This window comes from Nematolebias whitei, chromosome 8 (genome assembly GCF_014905685.2).
Source record: "Nematolebias whitei isolate Nwh7 chromosome 8, NemWhi1, whole genome shotgun sequence".
Taxonomy (NCBI): Eukaryota; Metazoa; Chordata; class Actinopteri; order Cyprinodontiformes; family Rivulidae; genus Nematolebias; species Nematolebias whitei.
Window position 1 is genome coordinate 44,626,339 of NC_056505.1, and position 20,893 is coordinate 44,647,231.

The 20,893-nt window shown below is 41.4% G+C and overlaps 1 protein-coding gene across 1 annotated transcript in view; it reads right to left on the reverse strand.

Moving 5' to 3' along the window:
• The window catches only part of LOC119414149 (zinc finger RNA-binding protein), a 70,934-nt gene that overhangs the window by 38,423 nt on the left and 11,618 nt on the right, over nt 1-20,893 (reverse strand). The window contains exon 2 of the mRNA XM_037681272.1: nt 4,874-5,015. Coding sequence (XP_037537200.1) covers nt 4,874-5,015 — 142 coding nt within the window. The remainder of the gene's footprint in view (nt 1-4,873; nt 5,016-20,893) is intronic.

Here is a 20,893-nt window from a genome sequence, read left to right on the forward strand (position 1 = left end):
TCCATGCCACGCCGCATTGAAGCAGTCATTCATGCAAAAGGATTCCCGACCAAGTATTGAGTGCATAACTGAACATGATTATTTGAAGGTTGGTGTTTTTTGTATTAAAAACACTTGTCTTTCATTGGTGGGATGAAATATGCTAATTTTTTGGGACAGGCATTTTGGGTTTTCATGAGCTGTATGCCATAATCATCAGTATTAAAACAATTAAAGACCTGAAATATTTCAGTTGGTGTGAAATGAATCTGAAATATATGAAAGTTTCATTTTTATCATTACATTATGGAAAATAATGACCTTTATCACAATATGCTAATTTTTTGAGAAGGACCTGTATATATATATATATATATATATATATATATATATATATATATATATACACACAAGCGGTGTGAGACTTTGGTTCGCATTACTATGAGTAAGTCAGAACCCTTCAGCAAGGGAGTTGGACTCCATCAGGCTGCCCGTTGTCACAGATTCTGTTCATAACTTTTATGAACAGAATTTCTCGGTGCAGCCAGGGGGCGAAGGGAGTCAGGTTCAGTGGCCTCAATAATCCATCTCTGCTCTTTGCAGATGATGTGGTCTTGTTGGTGTTGTAGTGCCATGATCTCCAGCTTTCATTGGACTGGTTTACAGTCGAGTGTGGAACAGCTAGGATGAGAAACAGCACCTACAAATCTGAGGCCATGGTCCTTAATCGGAAAAGGGTGGATTGCCCTCTTCAGATCGAGGGTGAAATTCTGACACAAGTAGAGGAGTTTAAGTATCTCTAGGTTTTGTTCACAAGTGAGGGAAGAATGGAGTGTGAGATTGACAGACAGATTGGTGCAGCATCTGCACTATTGCAGACTCTGTTCTGGTTCGTTGTGGTGAAGAGGGAGCTGAGCTGTAAGGCAAAGCTCTCCGTTTACCTGTCAGTCTACGTTTCTACCCTCACCTATGGCCATGAACTCTGGATAGTGACGGAAAGAATGAGATAGTGGATACAGGCAGATGAAATTAGTTTCCTCTGCAGGGTAGATGGACTCTCCCTTAGAGATAGGGTGAGAAGTTCAGTTATTCAGGAGAGACTGAGTAGAACACTGCTCCTCCACATTGAAAGGAGCCAGTTGAGGTGGTTCAGGCATCTGGTAAGGATGCTTCCTGGGTGCCACTCTAAGGCTTCAGGCATGTCTGACTGAGGAGAGACCCCGGGGAAGACCCAGGATATGATGGAAAGACTATGTCTCTGGGTTGGCCTGGGAATGCCTTGGAGTCCTCCAAGTAGAGCTGGAAGAGGTGGTTGTGGAAAGAAACTTTGACCGCACCATTTCAGCACCATGGTCCTTTAATTTTTTCATCTGTTCCTAGATGAGCTGCTGAGGGGATCATTGGGTTGTTACATTATGACTCAATTTGGTCCGAACTTCAGCATTTGGACAGATGGACTTACATTTGACTCAAGTATCCTTTGGTCTGGGCAGCACGGTAACACAGTTAGTAGAGCTGTTGCCTCAGTAAAAAAGTCGCCGGATCTAATCCCAGCCAGGGGACTTTCTGGGTGGAGTTTGCATGTTCTCTCCGTGTTGCGTGGGTTTTCTCTAGGTACTCCGGTTTCCTCCCACAGACCAAAACCATGCATGTTAGGCTGAGTGGTAACTCAAAATTGTCCCCTAGGTGTGAGTGAGAGAGTGAATGGTTGTTTGTCTCCATGTGTCCCTGTGATGGACTGGAGACCTGCCTGCCTCTAACACAGCAACGACTTGATATGGTCACCAGTGACCCCCGCGACTCGAAAAGGAAGAAGCGGGTAAAGATCATGGATGGATGGATCCTTTGGTCAACAGAGGAGTTCAAGATTGACTGCAAGGTGCCCAGGCCATCAGCCCTGCACCACCATGCTGACAGTTGGTATGAGGTGTTCATGTTGATATGCGGTTTAGTTTTCTCCCAACATGCTGTATTGCATTATGGGTAAGAATGTGCGATATATACGATATATGGTAGAAATGATAGAAATTTAGCCTACAATGGAGATCTGTCTTCTACCGGCTAACCGCAGTAATGCTGTGTCTGATGTAAAATCAGTGTTTTCAGTTAAATCGTTACTTTTTGAGTTGAAAACTGTGCGTAAGTGGTGTTCAAGTCTTTTCTTCGAGCGCTAAGTAGCGAAGCTACAAGCTAACTACGGCCGGCTTGCCATAGTGTTGCCGTATTCTGACGCATGCGCAAAATGCTGTGTTCCGTCGAAAGTTTTTTTTTCATTTGAAAGTTAAAGTAAGTGTTGGTCAGCTTTAGAGAAACCTGCTCTCTGATCTGTGAAAAGAACGCTGTGTTGTGTGATTTTACTGCGAGACCCTCTGGTCAAAGCCACAGATTCATTTTGTGTCAGCTCTCCATTAAAGCAGAAGGAGTTGCCCACTAGAGGGTTGGAGGGTGAAGTGTTTACAGTGTAAAATGCTGCTCTGTTGCTGTTCATTTCTTAAGTGAGAAGACTGGAAACTGTTAAGAGTTAATTAACAACATATTATTTTGTTTAAAACATATGGCTAAAACTACATTTGATATCTTTTGCACAGTTTTGCACTACAAGAAAGAAGCCTAATACTCGATTTGTTTATTATTTAAAAACTCTATGGACCTAGTAGTGGAATTTTTTAAATTCAAAATATATGATGGCAAAAGGACACCCTATGCTTTTTTAAAATTCCTATTAAGTTTTATACCAAAAACATATTGCGATATATATCGTTATTGCCACGCTTCACAATACATATGAATGATATGAATTTTATGCCACATCGCACATTCCTAATTATGGGTAAACATCTTCACGTCAATCTCATTTTCTTTAAGAATTCTTATGGTTCATATTAAATTTTACATACCTAAGTGATGCTGCCATGTTCATGGAGAAAAGAGGTTTTCTCCTCCTACCCTTCTAAACACGTCCTACTTTCTCAGCCTTTTCCTAACATGATTTGTAACCTTTAACTTGTTAACTGAGGCCTGTGAAGGTCTGAGATAAAGCTAATTTCTCTTGAGCATTGCAGGGTTTGACCTTGGGGTGAATTTCCTGCGATGTCCACACCTGGGTAGATTGGCAGAAGTCTTACAGGTTTACTTTTTGCTTTGTTTTTAATTAATAAGTAATAATGGTGAACTTGCTGTGTTTTTGTACACTACAGGTTCGATCTGAACATTTGAACTTTATAAAAACCAGATCAGTTTTATTATGTGTACTAAAACCCTTGAACTGAAAGAAGGCGGACTTTGTTCAGCAATTAAAAATATCTTGGCCAATACTATTTTATCAGGTAAATATTATTACCTTGACAATACTACAAACATTGACATTTTTATGCATCATTATGGAGATACATTGTCAAACGAGAATTTTTATGAATAATAATCATTTTTGTAAACTGGGTAACAGAGAAAAAAAAAAAAAAAACGGCTGAAACAAAATGACCTGATAAAAAGTCGCATGATAATAGTAGGTGTGGCAAAGTTTTTGAGTTGTGAGAAAACCTTGGTCAAAAATCCTTCCAAGACTGTTGGGCCCTCCAAAATGTCAAATAAAAAGCAATCTGCTCATTGTGTGTCCTAAAGAGTAAAAATAGTCTCTGCGTTTGGCTGTAGACAACTAAAAATGTAAAAAAGGAAGAAGCGGCGTCGAGAAAATTTCCGACAGCCGGAAATCAAAAGGGTTAGATATCACGGCATGCATACCTGATGTCAGCAAGCTAAAATATAACCCCAGTAATCACCGTGTATGAAAGAATGTGCTCAGAATGCAACCAAAGATTCCTCCATAGTGGCCTTGTCTGAACTTTCAACAATACTCCCCTAAGAACAACTGTAAACAGGATTTAAAACAATATAGCATATAGCTAATCAGCTCTACATTGTCATGCGAGTCAATGGTCCATATTACTTTTTTATTTCCTAATGAAATAAACACTAAATGACATTTGTGTTTTAATTTAGATTAATGTAAAAATGAGTCCAATTTTGAGCTGTGTGTGAAAAAAGAAGCTGTCTTTCACCTCAGGGGAGCACTTAAGAACAGATGACTTCAGCATGGTGAACTGCTCACCGACACACAAGAGGAAGATTTGTTTCCTGTGGAAAAATTACATCCATTTCCTTAGAGAAAACTGAACGTGAGAAAAGCTTTACTAATCCAGACACCTTTGAAGAATGAAGTCAAATTAAACTCCAGGCTCATCTGAGCCCCATACTTTATCGTCTTCTGTGAGAATTGTCTTTTTAATCTCATGGGGAAATGTTGGGGAAAGATGTAATGATGTTATCCATTGGTTATAGCCAACAGTACAAATGGAAACAATCGCCTGGAACACAGGAAACAAAATAGAATCTCACTCTGGAATAACCAGACTTAGAACACAATGCAAACACTGAACATGCTTCGCTCCAAGGGTCAAATAAAGCATTTGAAAGGTAGGAGTCACAGAGCAAAAAGGTTGAAGAGCAATACTGCTGGCACTTTGTCTTCTTTACATTTTACGCACAGCTGGATCTGACCATCAGCAGAAAGTGTTTGTCGTCACAACAAGGGGTTTGAGGGTCTATCATGGGCTCCTACCTCAGACCAGTAAAAGCAGATGTTAATCTACCGCATTTATATTAAAAAAAGACAAAAAAGATTTTTTGTGCAAACCCTGAAGAGCCCACAAGTACCAACCATCCCTGAAAGTAATAAAACATGAAGAGCCATGTATGATCTCATTTAAAAGCAAAGGTTATTGAGGTGTGCCAGCAGGACAATGCTCTTAGGATAAACACCAACATACTGAGAGTGAATGTATAAAGAGAAAGAAGAAAGAATGTGTATTAGGACGATAGTGATGGGTGTTCCAACCTCCTTCAGGGCCAGTTTCATCTCTGATCACAGGTGAAGTCAAAGTGATTGTCACTTGCATTTTTGGCTCGCTGCAAGATGTCAGAATGATGGCAGCTTCCTGCAACAAGGCCTTCACCTCATATTTTTCTGGAGTCACTATCTGAGGGAACAAACAGGACAGATGGTCAGGATTATCTCAAAGTCCGTTCCACTGAGCTGACACTTCAGCTACTGATATGTTAATGATGAGTGTGGCCCAATCCCATTTATTGCCTCCCCTCACATAGAGATGTCCTAGTCTTTATTAATTTTATTTTTTTACAGTGCCTTGAAAGAGGGTTCATATCCTCTTGAACTTTTCCATATTTTCTCATGTGACAACTTTAACCCTCAAAGTATCTTACTAGGATTTTATGAGACAGACCAACCCAAACGGGCGGCTGTGGCTGAGTGGTTAGAGCAGTCGTCCTCCAGTGCAAGAGTTGGGGGTTCGAATCCACCAGCAGTCACATGTCGAAGTGTCCCTGGGCAAGACACTGAACCCCTCATAGCCTCTGATGTGTGCCCCATCAGTGTATGAATGTGATCTAAAGCACTGATTAGTCTCTTTAGAATGATTTGTTCAATTAGCTTTGTAGAGATCTAGTCGAGTGCTGTATGAATGGGTAAATGAGGACACAGATTGTAGTGTAAAGCGCTTTGAGTATCTCCATAAGATAGAAATGCACTATATAAGTACAGTCCATTTACCATTTACAAAGTAGAGCATATTTGTGAAGTGGAAGAAATAAATGAGACGCGTGATGCCTCAGTTGGTAGAGCTGTTGCCTCTCAGCAATGAGAGCCCTGCTGAGATCTTGGCCCAGGGTCTTTCTGGGTGCAGTTTACATGTTCTCTCCATGCATGCTTGTCATCTACTAAACACAAAGCACGTGCACAGGTTTCCCCAGGTGTCATTAAATTGCTTTAGTTTGGTTCAATTGTCTCAGTTCGGTTCGATGAATAGACAGGCTGGGTGTGTTCACACATATTGGACATTTTATACTGTGTTAACTGTTTCCATAGTTTTATATGTTATACTTTATTCACATCATATACATTTCTGTGTGTTATAAACTGTTCACACATATTTTATCACAGAGAGGTGAACAATTTGTTTTCATACAGCACTGAGCAGGAAGGAGGGGCCGAATTGTCTGTAGACAGGGAATAAAGAAAAGTTACTTTCGAGACTGGTACCGAAATCCAGTTCAAACTCGTTTTTCCTTGAAAGATAAGAAATATGACTGCATGGTTGCCAAGGTAACCTTAGATTGACTAGATGGTCAGCCAATAGGAGAAGATCCCCCTCCAGGAGGGAGGTGGGTTCATGAAGTTCTTATATTATCCTAAAACAGGAAGTAGCGTCAGACAATCTTGAGCAGAGCAATTTCTCAGGTGAAGTACGCCTCTATTGTCTCCTGAAATGCATTTCAGAACTTTGTTTTGGTAATACTTTAACTGTGGTGTGTATTAAAACTCTCTTAAACTAAGGTGAAGTCTTCCGGTGTACCTGCCTGATCCAAACAACCCAAAGAAAGGTGTTCGTAAATTTGCAACAAATGGGGGCTCGTCTCGGGGATCGAAGGTACAAATTGGATCCAGACTGGTCTGCTCTGGCATCGAGAGGAAAGGCGCGCCACATCTAATCAGGTAAGCGGAACCTGTTGGTCTCAAGACCCGAAATCTGCATATTCGACCGTTAGAATCTGAATTTAAAACCTCTTGATGTCAGAGAACTGTCTGCTAAAATTGAAAGGAGTAAGGATAAAATAAAGTTAAGAAACGGGGTTAAGCCCCAGAAGTCCCATGGTAGCTCTCCACCCACTCTTCGACGGGAGGTGGGACAGGCAGAAGAGGTTCTGCTAGCTGAGTTGATCAAACACTCGAGAAGTGGGACACTCTTAATTTTGAGAATTGATTACAAGGTCTCGGACCTCATTAAATTAACTTGGAATATTGAAAGAAAAAAAAAGAGGTTTTAATCGGAGTGTAAGACTCCTGGGTTTCAAAAAGGGGGTCTAGGACCCTCGCGGTAAGATTTTTGGGGTAATAAGGAGGTGGTCTGACTCGTCTCGTGTGTGTGTGTGTGTGTGCGTGCGTGCGTGTGTGTGTATGAAAGAAAAATACTAAATAAACTGAGCAGGGAACTGTGAACGCCCAACCCTGGAGGGCGGATGAGAGTGAGATGTGAATGAGAATGAATTGAGTCCACCTCTGAGTATGAATGAGGTTTTTAAAGTAATACCAGAACAAAAAGCAAAAGGTATTAGCTGCCACAGCGCAGCTTTATTCAGAAAAGAGTTAATGGTGGTAAAGAGAAAAAACTGGAAGAGAAAAAGGTGGGGCCATGCCCCTTTGAGGGAGACAGATAGAGGCTATCAGCGCCCGCTGGGGTGGGGCTGCCTAGACAGTTGAAGGTCACAAGTTGCAACAACCCCAGAGGGGGGTGGACCAGACAGAGGTGCCTGGAGGAAGAGAGGAGGTCAGCTGAAAAACAGAAAGGATGGGGACGGAGGAACCCCATCAGTGTGATGAGAAAGTCAGAGCTGACTTGAAAGCAGAGCCATTAGAAGAAGGACAAATGTTGTTCACAGATGGATGTTGTTTCAGAAAATTAGATGGAGAACTGAGTGCAGGACGGCCTCACGGGGTGTGAGGCTGTTAAGAGGGAAACGTGCAGGAAGGCCTCACAAAGGTGTGAGGCTGTGCAGAGGGAAACGGGAAGGAAGTCCTCACAAAGGTGTGAGTCTGTGTAGAGGGAAACAGGAAAGAAGTCCTCACAAAGGTGTGAGGCTGTGCAAAGGAAAAAGGAAAATGTGAAGTCCTCTCACAAAGTGTGAGGATTGTGCAAAAAAAGGAGTGAGAGAGGAATGAGTGGTATTTTTGAGCGACCCACGAAGGGACTGTTTGTTAAGTATGTGTGTGGAAAAGATAACGCTTAATGAGTGAGTAAAATTTCTAGTTGTGGGGAATATTTCTTATAGTGTAGTTTTTGTGATCAAAACTCAGAGTGAAAGTGTGGATCAGGTGAATAAAATGGGCATTTTAAAAGGTGGAGAGGAGTGAATATTATTAAAACAAATAGATTTAGTCCTGGTAATGTGGCCCTCGTTGACATGATTTCTGGCCCCCAAGAAAATCTGAGAAATAAAGTACTTCTGTCGCTTGATTAGGATGTTGACAGAACAATAGAGAATAACAAATGAAACAAATTGAACTTGTTGTGGAATCCGTGACCTAGAAAAGATGGTGGGTATCAGATTTGAGATAATGTAGGTTTTAAAATTGGCCTTTAGCTTGAAAGAAAAAAATGTAGCAGTATTTTTGTGAGTGAGCTTCACACCCTTGGTATTGCAGGTGTGTCGAACTCATTTCCACCGAGGGGCCACATCAGAAAAATGGTTGCCCTCAAAGGGCCAGATACAAATGTAAGACTGCTGTATAAATGTGGATAAATTTAACTAAATGTAACATAAAATAAAATATAACTACTCCTTAAGACTAAATAACGCTGATTTTATTTATTTAACTTACAAATATCACATATATTCATATATATTTGCATAGATGTAGGAAAATATGTCTGCTTGTTGCTCTGCAATAATATAAAAACTTGGCAGGTTATGAAACCCACACTACTCCATAAATCAATTATCAAACTTTCCAATTGAATAAGGAAAATAAGTTATGACATTAACTTTGTTCAAAATTTTGACATAGTAAAGAGGGGCAGAACGGTCCATCCAACAATTGTGATAAGAACATGGGACAGGTGTAGCATTATACAAAAAACAAATGGCTGCACACAGCCTGGCAAGGGCCTTACATCTAACTAATGAGAGATGGAATTAGCATTAAAAAAATTACTTTCATAAACACGTAAACCTGCAATCCCAAATACATTGCTGCAAATTTAACATAATATAATAAGACATTTAATAAATTCAAGATAACAACATTAGAGTTGAAGTCTCACTTTAACATACTTAGCACTGTGCTTGGCATGCAATATGGGAAATATATTAGCAGATTGTGTCAGTGTGCCCGTTTCACGTATATGACAATCAGACCGTTTAAGCTCTCGTGGGCCACCTCTGGCCCGCGGGCCGTGAGTTTGACACGTGTGGTGTAGAGTTTTGCCTTAGATTCTGATTTTGGTGTTAACATTGTGTTTTTACTTTCACTGTATGAGGTGCTGTTAAGATCCTTGTGCTGGCCGGAGAGCAGGATGACCCGACTGGAGGCAGAGGCTGACAGATTTTCCAGAAATAGAATTGGCTATCAGAGAACTGAGTTTGAACTTTATTAGCCTATAACCTGAGATGGAGAACTTTACTAATTGGTTTTTGCTATTTAGGTGAAGGTTTCTGTGAAGTGCCCTGAGACAACTGTTTGTGTGGTTTAGAGCTATATAAATAAATACATGAAATAATATTAACAGAATTGAATTGGATTGCTTTATTTTTAAGCTAATCTTAATTTTTTACTTTTAAGAAAAAGTTGAACTGAGTGAGTTCTTGAGTCAGGAGGGATGTTCTGGCAACACACAGAATGTCAAGTCTGTGTCAAGGCTCTCTTTTCTACCTCGTCCATGTACAGGTTGGCAACAATAGGAGAAACTGGAGACCCCATAGCACACCCATGTTTCTGCCTATAATATTCAGAGTCCGTCAGAGTCAGAGTTTCTTTATTGTCATTCGCACCTCATGTGGTACATGTGGTGGAGCGAAATTATGTACACAGGGTCCCAGTTACATCCAACAATAAAATGTCTAAGAAAAACAGTAATAACATCTAAGATATGAACTAAGAAAAACATCAACTAAATATACACTAAGCACTCATAACATAAAACATTGAACATCAGCACAAACATGAACATGAGTATGTGAGCAGATGTGCACGCATGAACACATCAACATTGAAACAGATCAGCAGCAACATGAAACAGATCAGCAGCAACATGATATGGTTTTTCACAGTGATTATTCTAGTTAGATATTCATGAGTCTAACAGCCTCAGGGTAGAAGCTGTTCCTCAGTCTAGTGGTTCTACACTTAATGCTCCTTAACCTCCTTCCTGAGGGGAGTGGGGCAAAAAGTGTGTGTGCTGGGTGGGTGGGGTCCTTCATGATGCAGGTGGCCCTCTTCCTGCATCTGGAGGTGTAGATGTCTGTGATGGTGGGGAGACTGATTCCAACAGATTTCTGTGCAGCCTTCACCACTCTCTGCAAAGCTTTTCTTTCTGCAGCTGTGCAGCCTCCATGCCACACATTGATGCTGGAGCACAGGATGCTCTCCACTGCACACCTGTAGAAGGAGGTGAGGACTGAGCTTCCCAGACCAGCTCGCCTCAGCCGTCTGAGGAAGTAGAGTCTCTGATGAGCTTTCTTGATCAGGCTGGTGGTGTTGTTGCTCCAGCTGAGGTTGTCATTCATGTGTACACCCAAGTACTTGTAGCTGGAGACCACTTCCACCGCAGATCCTCTTATGTTCAGGGGGGTGTAGGTGTTTTTGTTCCTTCTGAAGTCCACAATCATCTCCTTTGTCTTCTTCACATTGATGTGAAGGTTATTCTCTCTGCACCAGCTCTCCAGGTGTTCCACCTCCTGCCTGTAGCTGGACTCATCATTGTTTGTGATGCATCCCACCACCGCTGTATCATCTGCAAACTTTACAATGTGACAGCCTGGATGGGTAGCTGCATAATCATATGTGAGCAGAGTAAACAGAAGGGGGCTCAACACACATCCCTGAGGAGAGCCAGTGCTGAGGGTTATGGTGGAGGAGGAGAGGTTGTGGATCCTCACTAACTGTGGTCTGTTTGTTAAAAAGTCTAGTACCCAGTTGCAGATGGAGGGGCTTAGTCCTAGTGTGGATAGTTTGTCCATCAGGGTTTGGGGGATCATGGTGTTGAAGGCGGATGTGAAGTCCACAAAGAGCATACGGACGTAAGAGTTTTTCTGCTCCAGGTGGTTGAGTGCAGTGTGGACCACAGAGGAGATTGCATCCTCTGTTGATCGGTTCTCACGGTATGCGTACTGATGAGGGTCCTTGTTGATGTTGATGGTTGTTTTGATGTGAGTCATGACCAGTTTTTCGAAGCATTTAGCGACTATCGGGGTGAGGGCCACTGGCCGATAGTCATTCAGACCAGTCACTGTAGAGCTTTTTGGGACTGGGATGATGGTGGCAGTCTTCAGGCAGGTGGGAACTGTCTCCAGGGTAAGTGAGGTGTTAAAGATGTCTGCCAGCACCTCACAGAGCTGATCAGCACATTCCTTCAACACTTTTCCGGGGATGTTGTCTGGGCCAGTTGCTTTGTGCGGATTAATCCTCCTGAAGGTACTCCTTACTTCTGCTGAGGTCACGCTGAGATGCTCTTCATCCGGTGGCGAGGTGAGTCTGGTGCTGGGTGGTCTGTTCGGGTCTTCAAAGCGTGCATAGAACTTGTTGAGGGCATCAGGCAGAGATGGGTCTTTGGGGCATTGTTCACTCCTTCCTTTATAATCTGTTATGCACTTAATGCCCCTCCACATATCCCTCCATATTGCTCCCCATATGTGAAGTAGGTTGACTGCAGGCACAGTTTCAAGAGTTGACACAGTTGTTCTGTGGAAAGCGTGGTCCTGCTGCTCAGAGTGGTGTCTGATTTTAATCTTAAACTGACCACCTCTACTGCATCCTCAACAGGAATGCATGTAAAGAGTGATGTGACATCAAGAGACCATTGTTTCATCAGTCTCCATGATGACATCCCTCACCTTATCCACAAAATCCATGGTGTTCTGTATGTGGTGTTCTGAGCTGCCAACTAAAGGGATGAGTACAGACACCAGATATTTGGAAACATTGTAAGTGACCGAGTTAATCATGCTAACAATAGGTCTTAAAGGTACATCTTGTTTGTGGATTTTAGGTAAACCATACAGACTAGGTGTGGCCTCCCCTGGGTACAGTCTGTGGTACAGAATACGGTCAATAGCCTTGTCCTGCTCCAAATTTTTAAGGCAATCTATTAACTTCTTCTTGTAACCACTTCCTGGATCTCTTTTCAGAGGTTCAGAGGTTCAGAGGGGCTTTTAAACCCCAAAATACATTACGGCAAAGACTGGTTCATCCCAAAGATCCAGTCCCCCGGCACAAACAGAGTAATGTTGTGTATGCTGTTCAGTGTCAGGAGGGCTGTGATCAGTCTTACATCGGGGAAACTAAACAGCCACTGGCCAAAAGGATGGCCCAGCACAGAAGATCAACATCATCAGGCCAGGATTCTGCAATCTACACTCATCTCCAGGCCAGCGGTCACTCTTTCAAGGATGAAGATGTTCACATCCTGGACAGAGAGGAACGATGGTTTGAGAGAGGAGTAAAAGAGGCCATCTTTGTGAAAAGAAATCGTCCATCATTAAACAGGGGTGGAGGCCTCCGTGTTCAACTGTCCCCCTCTTACAATGCTGTGATTGCTAGTATCACTCAACCCCCTGTGAATAATAAAAAGCCATCAGTGTGCTAATGATCCATTGTTAGGCTGATGGTCCTTCTTGACCATGTGATCAGCTGGTTTTGGTTGTCAGCAGCAAACTGGTTGATCCACTCTGAGAAGGTGCTATTTAAGAGACTGAGCTGAATACAGCACCTCAGACTGAGGAAGTCTCTTGGATGAGAGACGAAACGTTTCTACCTTTTTTTGCTTTGTTTTGTTTTTTGTTTTCTTGTTTTTTGAATGTCCAGAGGACCAGATTGAACTTTTTTGGATTTTTCTACCTGGATTATTGAGCATGTATCAGGAGATCACATGTGTATAGTTGATGCAGAAAACTAGGCCTGCCAACAATTGTGACTTCAGGAGAACATCGGATTGAAAAGAACTGTACCTCCAGATGAGTGTGGCACATGGGGCTGAAAGAGCATGAGCTAAGTTTGGAGTCATGAACTGAACTGAAACAAAATGCTGGTGTCTGTGGAACTTTACTTTGTCCAGGTGGGGGCGCTGGACTAACATCATGATGAACTCTTGAACTCTGATCATGCAGTATCTCCAAAGTCAGGCTGGAGAAAACCGGGAGCAGTGGTCAAGTAACTGTTACTACGACGTCTGTGGCCTGGATTGGGTGTCGGCTTCACATGTGATTTATGATGGTGCGATGGCTCCAGTTTCAGGATGGATGCTACATTTTGCTCTGACATAAATGCACTTACATAGACACATTTTTCACACATAACAGCAGGACTTTTTATTGAGGTTGCTGGAACAACTGACTTATTCAATTGCTCTTAGACAAAAGAAAAGGTTCAGTATCTTAAAGCCTTGTATCAAAATGAATAATGCTACTCCAGAGCAAATTATTTGCTTTTTCATTAAGTTCAACTTTGTCTTTACAGGTTAGTCTCCATGAGTCAAAAGGACTCAGTTACAGTAAACAGAAAGTGATGTTTTCATTATTTTTTTTAGGTTAAATCTGTCTGCTTTTGCCTCAGAGCTGCGATCATTTCAGCTGGTCTGGTTTGCAACAAGGGATGAAGTCTGGTCATTTGCTGATGTTTCTAGTTGTAAATGATATTGGATCAATGTTTGGACATTTAGTTTTGTTGGTCTAAAGTCTAAGCTGGACGTTCTAAATTGTGGTTGATCTCATAGGGTCAGAACTACATTATTTCATATAGAGCTCTAATTTGAAAAATAAACAAATAAATAAAATATTATGAACAAAGGAAAATTCAGATTACACATAAAAAGTATTTTGGGTGAACACAAGGCCGGGTTCTTACATCACCAAAAACCGAATACGGGAAAACTTTTCTTAGATGTTTCTGAAACAGGACACGCTGCAAATGGTGTACCGTTTCAGAAAAGGGGGAGAAGGAACAGTGATTGATGTACAGATTTGCTTTGCTAGATCATTTGTGTGTAAATAGGAGATTTTAAGTTATGATGCTCTTAATAATCAAAGTATTTCTCTTTCTTCCTTTGGAATGTGTACAGGACGGTTCTCTTAGGGGGACGCCCCTAGACCCAGAAGAACAATGAAAATGTGGTGGATCTGTGTTCTTAAATACATTTGATTTGATTTGACTTGACTGGACTGAAAGAAATTAATTGGGTTTTCATGTATAGAGTGTTTTAAACACATTTTTACGATAGTCATGTATTGTGAAACTTTTGTTTTTTTGTTTTACCTAAACAGATCTCTGGAGGAGCTATGGCAGAGTTGAATAACTGATTTTGACTTCCTTTTATTTTTCCAGCTCCATTTATCAGCAAACTCAATGTTTAATGCTGTATTGTGCTGTTTTGAGGACAGGGTGATCAATTAAAATATATTTTCTGCGCATGAGTTTACTATTTTTTTTCCCACAGACAGGAGGAGGTAAGACAAATAAAATTTATCATCTTAACTAAAAATTAACATCACTCATGCCAAATATTCACCACTAAACTTTGAAACCTTAACTCTTCTGATTACTCATTTTCACTGCATGTGGTAATCACATATTGCTGTGTTTCCTTGTGAAAAATAACTTTGCTTCTTCTAGAAAGATCCAGAGTAAGGACTCTGGGGAAATCCAACATATCCTTTTTGAAGTTCAGGTTTGTAAACGTGAAAAAAGGGGATGAAAGTATGAATGGAATGTGATTTATGTTGTTCTATAAAGCCATTACAGCGTAGAAGTAATGAAATATTTTATATTGACAAACCCCTTTAGTGGTAAAGATAGAAAATACAGTCACATGCCTTAAAGGGCTGAAATTGGGCTGAGTTTGGATTGTGGTTATTTGCTTAGGATAGTCTATTGTTATGAGGTTTACAGAAAAGGCTGGTAAAAAACATTACAAGCACCAAACAGGAACTAAACACAGGGAACATCACATGACCTATGGAGAACCACACTGTTGCCCAACTAGGATAGAAGTGGACAGGTAAATTAGAGAAGATCTGAAGACAGACCCCTAGACAACGATGAAGAAGATGTTTGCAGATTCTGTATTCCAGGTGGCGAGTAGGAATGCGCGATATATAAGGTACATGGTAGGAACTATAGAAATTTAGCCTACGATAGAGATCTGACTTCTACCGGCTAACCACAGTAATGCTGTGTCTGAAATAAAATCAGAGTGGTCAGTTTAATCGTTACTTTTTTTAGTTGAAACCTGTGCATAAGTGGTGTTCAAGTGTAAAATCAGAGTTTTCAGATTTAATCGTTACTTTTTTTTAGTTGAAAACTGTGCGCAAGTGGTGTTAAAGTCTTTTCTTCAAGAGCTAAGTAGCGAGGTTACAAGCTAACTACAGCCGGCTTGCCGTAGTGTTGCCGTATTCTGACGCACGCGCAAAATGCTGTGTTCCGTCGAAAGTTTTGTGAGTTTTTTCCATCGAAAGTTAAAGTAAGTGTTGGTCAGCTTTAGAGAAACCTGCTCTCTAATTTGTGAAAAGAACGCTGTGTTGTGTGATTTTACTGCGAGACCCTCTGATCAAAGCCACAGATTCATTTTGTGTCAGCTCTCCATTAAAGTGGAAGGAGGCGCCCATTAGAGGGTTAGAGGGTGAAGTGTTTCAGTGTAAAATGCTGCTCTGTTGCTGTTCATTTCTTAAGTTAATAAGACTGGAAACTGTTAAGAGTTAACAACATTTTTTTTTGTTTAAAACATGGCTAAAACTACATTTGATATCTTTTGCAGTGTTTTGCACTACAAGAAAGAAGCCTAATACTTGATTTGTTTATTATTTAAAAACTCTATGGACCTAGTAGTGGAATTTTCTTAATTCAAAATATATGATGGCAAAGGACACCCTATGCTTTTTTTTAGCAAGTTTCATACCCAAAACACATCGCAATATATATCGTTATCGCCACCCTTCACAATACATATCGTGATATGAATTTTATGCCATATCGCACATTCCTAGTGGCAAGTAAAATGAAGGCAGTCTCCAGGACCAGCAACTGCTCTGACCCTGGGAGAAGACATGGAAGAATACAGGTACAAATCATCTTTTGAAGAATTGAGAACCTTGGTGTCAGGCTTTCATTCACAGGTGACAAAACAGAAGGGGAGAGAAGAACCTGGGAGGTCCCACACAGCAGAGTGGGTACTGCTGAATGTCATCATAAGGTAGAGGAAGGAGCCCAGGTGGACAGGCAACTACAGAGCTGAACCGAGGTGGACCGGACCTCATCAGGTGGTTGAGAGAATATCGCACGCCAGCGGAAGAGCCGAACCGATCACTGGACCAAGTTGGGGTCAATCTGGTTGAAGAAAACCCCCACTTTTTCAGGACGAGTGACCCGACTGTCTCAACTGTATCGAGAGCAGTGACTCGATAAGCTCAGAAGCCCCCACCCCCAGAAAGCCCCATTACACCCCCTTCTACCCCACTTTGTCAGGGCAATTGGCCAGACACAAAACAGTCAGAGGCTGGGAAAGGAGAACGGAGTCTCCAAGCCCTGACACACTCATATTAAAAATAAATAAATAAAAAACCCTGAACTGAACTTATTCCCCCAAGAAAAGCGAGAAGATGGACACACTGACGTAGGCCTCTCCAGTGCACACACGTCCCTGGAAAACTTAAAAACATATTGACATAGAGACTCTTACACAATGAAGAAATCTCTGCAGTCTTAGAAATTGCATCATCGCTGTGCAACAAAGGACCCCTCACCAGGGAGGGCCTCCCAACTCATCAAAGCGACGAAATGCCGAGGGAAAGGGTTGAAAATTGATGTTTGTTGTTGTCTTTTATTTGGTCATTTCAGGAGAACAGAGTACAATAGTTCTATTAAAAGGCCCAGAACTAATAGTTTGAAATAGTCTACTATTTTCAAATAACATGAGTTTGTTACAAAACCCTTGGAGATTGACCCTGGTTTTGGGGATTTTAGCGAGGATAATGTGTGGTGTTGTTTTCTTGTGTGAACAGTTCGATGCGTTTCAGGACAATACAAACTCCACTCAGCCACTCAACAGCTCTGTAGCACCCCGTACTCTTAAAAGACTTTCAGAATACACAATCTGTCACATGGACTAACAGTATACCCAGGTGAGAGATGTGGACACATTTTAGCACGCCATAGCATAAATTTGACATTTAACCTGCCTGCAAACAGTCCTACTTATATTGAGTTGATTGGAGTCCCCAGGGGAGTTCCAGATTAATATAATCTAGCTGATTGGGTGGCTGCCGGATTTGAGAGCTTCCCATCATCCTTAATAAGAATTCAGAATTCACTACATCCATTATAATGTGTTGCGACTGATTAATTTGACTCCAGTTACTGTAGAAGAATTGGCTGAACAATTTGCACCCACTTCCCTTATGATTACAAAAGGGGGCATGTGTGCTAGGTTTGGAAGAATGCTGTCCGTTACTCAGGCAATAGAAGGCCTGAATGGTTTGTCTAAAACAATGCACGAACACCCAGGTGAAGACAACTCCTGGATGGTTGGCTGACTGGACTTTTAGGTAAGTGGGAATGTGCAGTATTGTCTGTGTTCATGTAGGGTGTGTTTTGTTAAGGGGTTTAGACAGGATTTAGTTTACATTTGAGTTAGTCTGTGAAGGATGTTGAGTGGACCGTTAAGGTCACCGTCATGGGCCGTGAGGTGATGCTGTTTTTTCCTCCTAAATAAGGATCAAACTGTTCGCTCCAGGGGGTTTTCAGCAGCATTCACACAACATCCTAGGGTTTAAACGAGTATTAATCTTTCTATGATAGATGTGCTGAAAAGGTGGATTTACAACAGAAATGGATAAGTTCAGAAAATTGGTCTCTTTTGAAGAGACCAAGAGTGGGAATGATGAATAGACAGGCTGGGTGTGTTCACACATATTGGACATTTTATACTGTGTTTACTATTTCCATAGTTTTATATGTTATACTTTATTCACATCATGTCCATTTTTGTGTGTTATAAACTGCTCACATATATTTTATCACAGAGAGGTGAAAAACTTGTTTTCAAACAGCACTGAGCAGGAAGGAGGGGCCGAATTGTCTGTAGACAGGGAACAAAGAAAAGTTACTTTCGAGACTGGTACCGAAATCCAGTTCAAACTCGTTTTTCCTTGAAAGATAAGAAATATGACTGCGTGGTTGCCAAGGAAACCTTAGATTGACTAGATGGTCAGCCAATAGGAGAAGATCCCCCTCCAGGAGGGAGGTGGGTTCATGAAGTGCTTATATTATCCTAAAACAGGAAGTAGCGTCAGACAATCTTGAGCAGAGCAATTTCTTAGGTGAAGTACGCCTCTATTGTCTCCTGAAATGCATTTCAGAACTTTGTTTTGGTAATACTTTAACTGTGGTGTGTATTAAAACTCTCTTAAACTAAGGTGAAGTCTCCTGGTGTCCCTGCCCGATCAAAACAACCCGAAGAAAGGTGTTCGTACCTTTGCAACAGGTTCAATATGGGCCGGCCGATTATCGGCCCAGATTTTCTTAATTTTGGGAAATCGGCCGATACGTGCATGAGAAACCGATTTCACCGATTTTTTTAGTTTTAACAAAAATTGTCTGAACTTCATTTATATTTCAGAGCACTACCTCATGGCCAGTTAAAACAAGTTTGTATTGTTTCTAAGATATTGTTCAAGGGTATGTTTTTCAATAAAATAAGATTGGAAAATCGAAGGTGTATTGTGACCATATAACACCAGACAGTGTCGCTTATAAAACAAAAATCGGTTTCGGCCAAAATCGGAAATGGCAGGTCAGTCTTTTTAGAAATTGGTGATCAGTGATCAGCCAGAAAACTGCAATCGGTGTACCTTTAATTCAAACCCTCCATAGGATGGGTAAGCCACAAAAGTTCATAGCTAAGGAGGCTCGCTGTTCACAGAGTGCTGTGTCCAAGCATATCAATGGAAAGTCTAGTGGAAGGGCAAAATGTGGCAGAAGATGCACCAGCAAAAGAGATGACCGTGGGCTTCAGCAGATTATAAAACAGAGAAGATTCCAGAATCTGGCAGAGATCCAGAAAGAGTGGAATGAGGTGGGAGTCACGGCTTCAAAAACCACCACATTCAGACGCATCTGGGAGATGGGCTACAACGTTGCGTTCCTCGGTCCTTTTTTCCAATGAAAGTGTGCCTTTCATTCGGAAATCAAGGTCCAAGTGTTTGAAGGAAGAAGGCTGAGGAACAGAGCCCATACTGCTTGAGGTCCAGTGTGAAATATCCACAGTCAGTCATGATTTGTGGTGCAATGTCCGGTGCAGGTGTGGTAAACTCTGCTTTCTTAAATCCAAGGCCACCGCAACAGTCTACCAGAATGTTTTAGAGGACTTTGTGATTCCTTCTGCTGAGGATCTGTATGGAGATGCAGATTTCATCTTTTAGCGGGACCTGGCCCCTGTCTATGCTGCCAGAATCACCAAAACCTGGTTTGATGCCCATGCCACAGTGACTGAATGGCCAGCCAACTCGCCGGACCTAAACCTCATTGATAATCTATGGAGTATCCTCAAGAGGAAAATGAGGGGCACCAGACTCAACAACAAAGAAAGGCTGACAGAAAAAAATCAAGGAAATCTGGGCTTCCATAACTGCCAGGCAATGCCACAGACTGATTGCCTCAATGCCATGTCGCAACGAGGCAGTGATTAAGGAAAAGCCATTCCCAACCAAGAATTTAAGATTGACATAGTTTTGAAAGTACCAAATTTTGATAGATATGTTGTGATCCTAATTTCTTTTTTTTTTTTTTGCAAAAACTGAGAAATGTGGGCTGATGTCTTCACAGTATTTTATTTTTTTTAAATCCAGTTTTTGTGGGTTTCATGAGCTGGAAGCACAAATTATGTAAAAATGAACAAATAAAAAGTAATTGTTTAAATTGTGGGCCCTGAATCTATCATCTATTAATGATTAACTTTTTGAATGGAATTACGGAAGTTAAGCAACTTTTCCATGACATTCTAATTTTTTTGGAAAGGGTCTGTATATATATGAAAAACCACGAAGTAGTATACAGTGGGGAGAACAAGTATTTGATGCACTGTTGATTTTTCAGGTTTTCCCACTTGCAAAGCTTGTAGATGACTGTAATTTTTATCATAGGTACTCTTCAACTGTGAGTGATGGAATCTAAAACAAAAATCCAGAAAAATACAATGTATGATTTTTAAATAATTAATTTCCATTTTATTGTGTGAAATAAGTATTTGATCATCTATCAGCCAGTAAGAATTTTGGCTCTCACAGACATGTTAGTTCTTCTTTAAGAAGCCCTCCTGTTCTCCACTCATTACCTGTATTAACTGCACCTGTTTGGACTCGTGACCTGTATAAAAGACACCTGTCCACACACTCAATCAATCAGACTCCAGCATCTCCACAATGCCTAAGACCAGAGAGCTGTGTAAGGACATCAGGGATAAAATTGTAGACCTGCACAAGGCTGGGATGGGCTACAGGACAATAGGCAAGCAGCTTGGTGAGAAGGCAACAACAGTTGGTGCAATTGTTAGAAAATGGAAGAAATACAAAATAACGGAAAATCTCCCTCGGTCTGGGGCGCCATGCAAGATCTTACCTCGTGGAGCATCATTGATTTTGAGGAAGGTGAGGAATGAGCCCAGAACTACACGGCAGGACCTGGTCAATGACCTGAATAGAGCTGGGACCACAGTCTCAAAGAAAACAATCAGTAACACTCTACGCCGTCAAGGATTAAAATCCTGCAGTGCACGCAAGGTGCCCTTCCTCAAGCCAACGCATGTCAAAGCCCGTCTGAAGTTTGCAAATGACCATCTGAATGATCCAGAGGAGGAATGGGAGAAGGTCATGAGGTCTGATGAGACAAAAATATAACTTTTTGGTTTAAACTCCACTCGTCATGTTTGGAGGAGTAAGAATGATGAGTACAACCCCAAGAACACCATCCCAACCGTGAAGCATGGCGGTGGAAACATCATTCTTTGGGGATGCTTTTCAGCAAAGGGGACAGGACGACTGCACCATATTGTGGGAAGGATGGATGGGGCCATGTATCGTG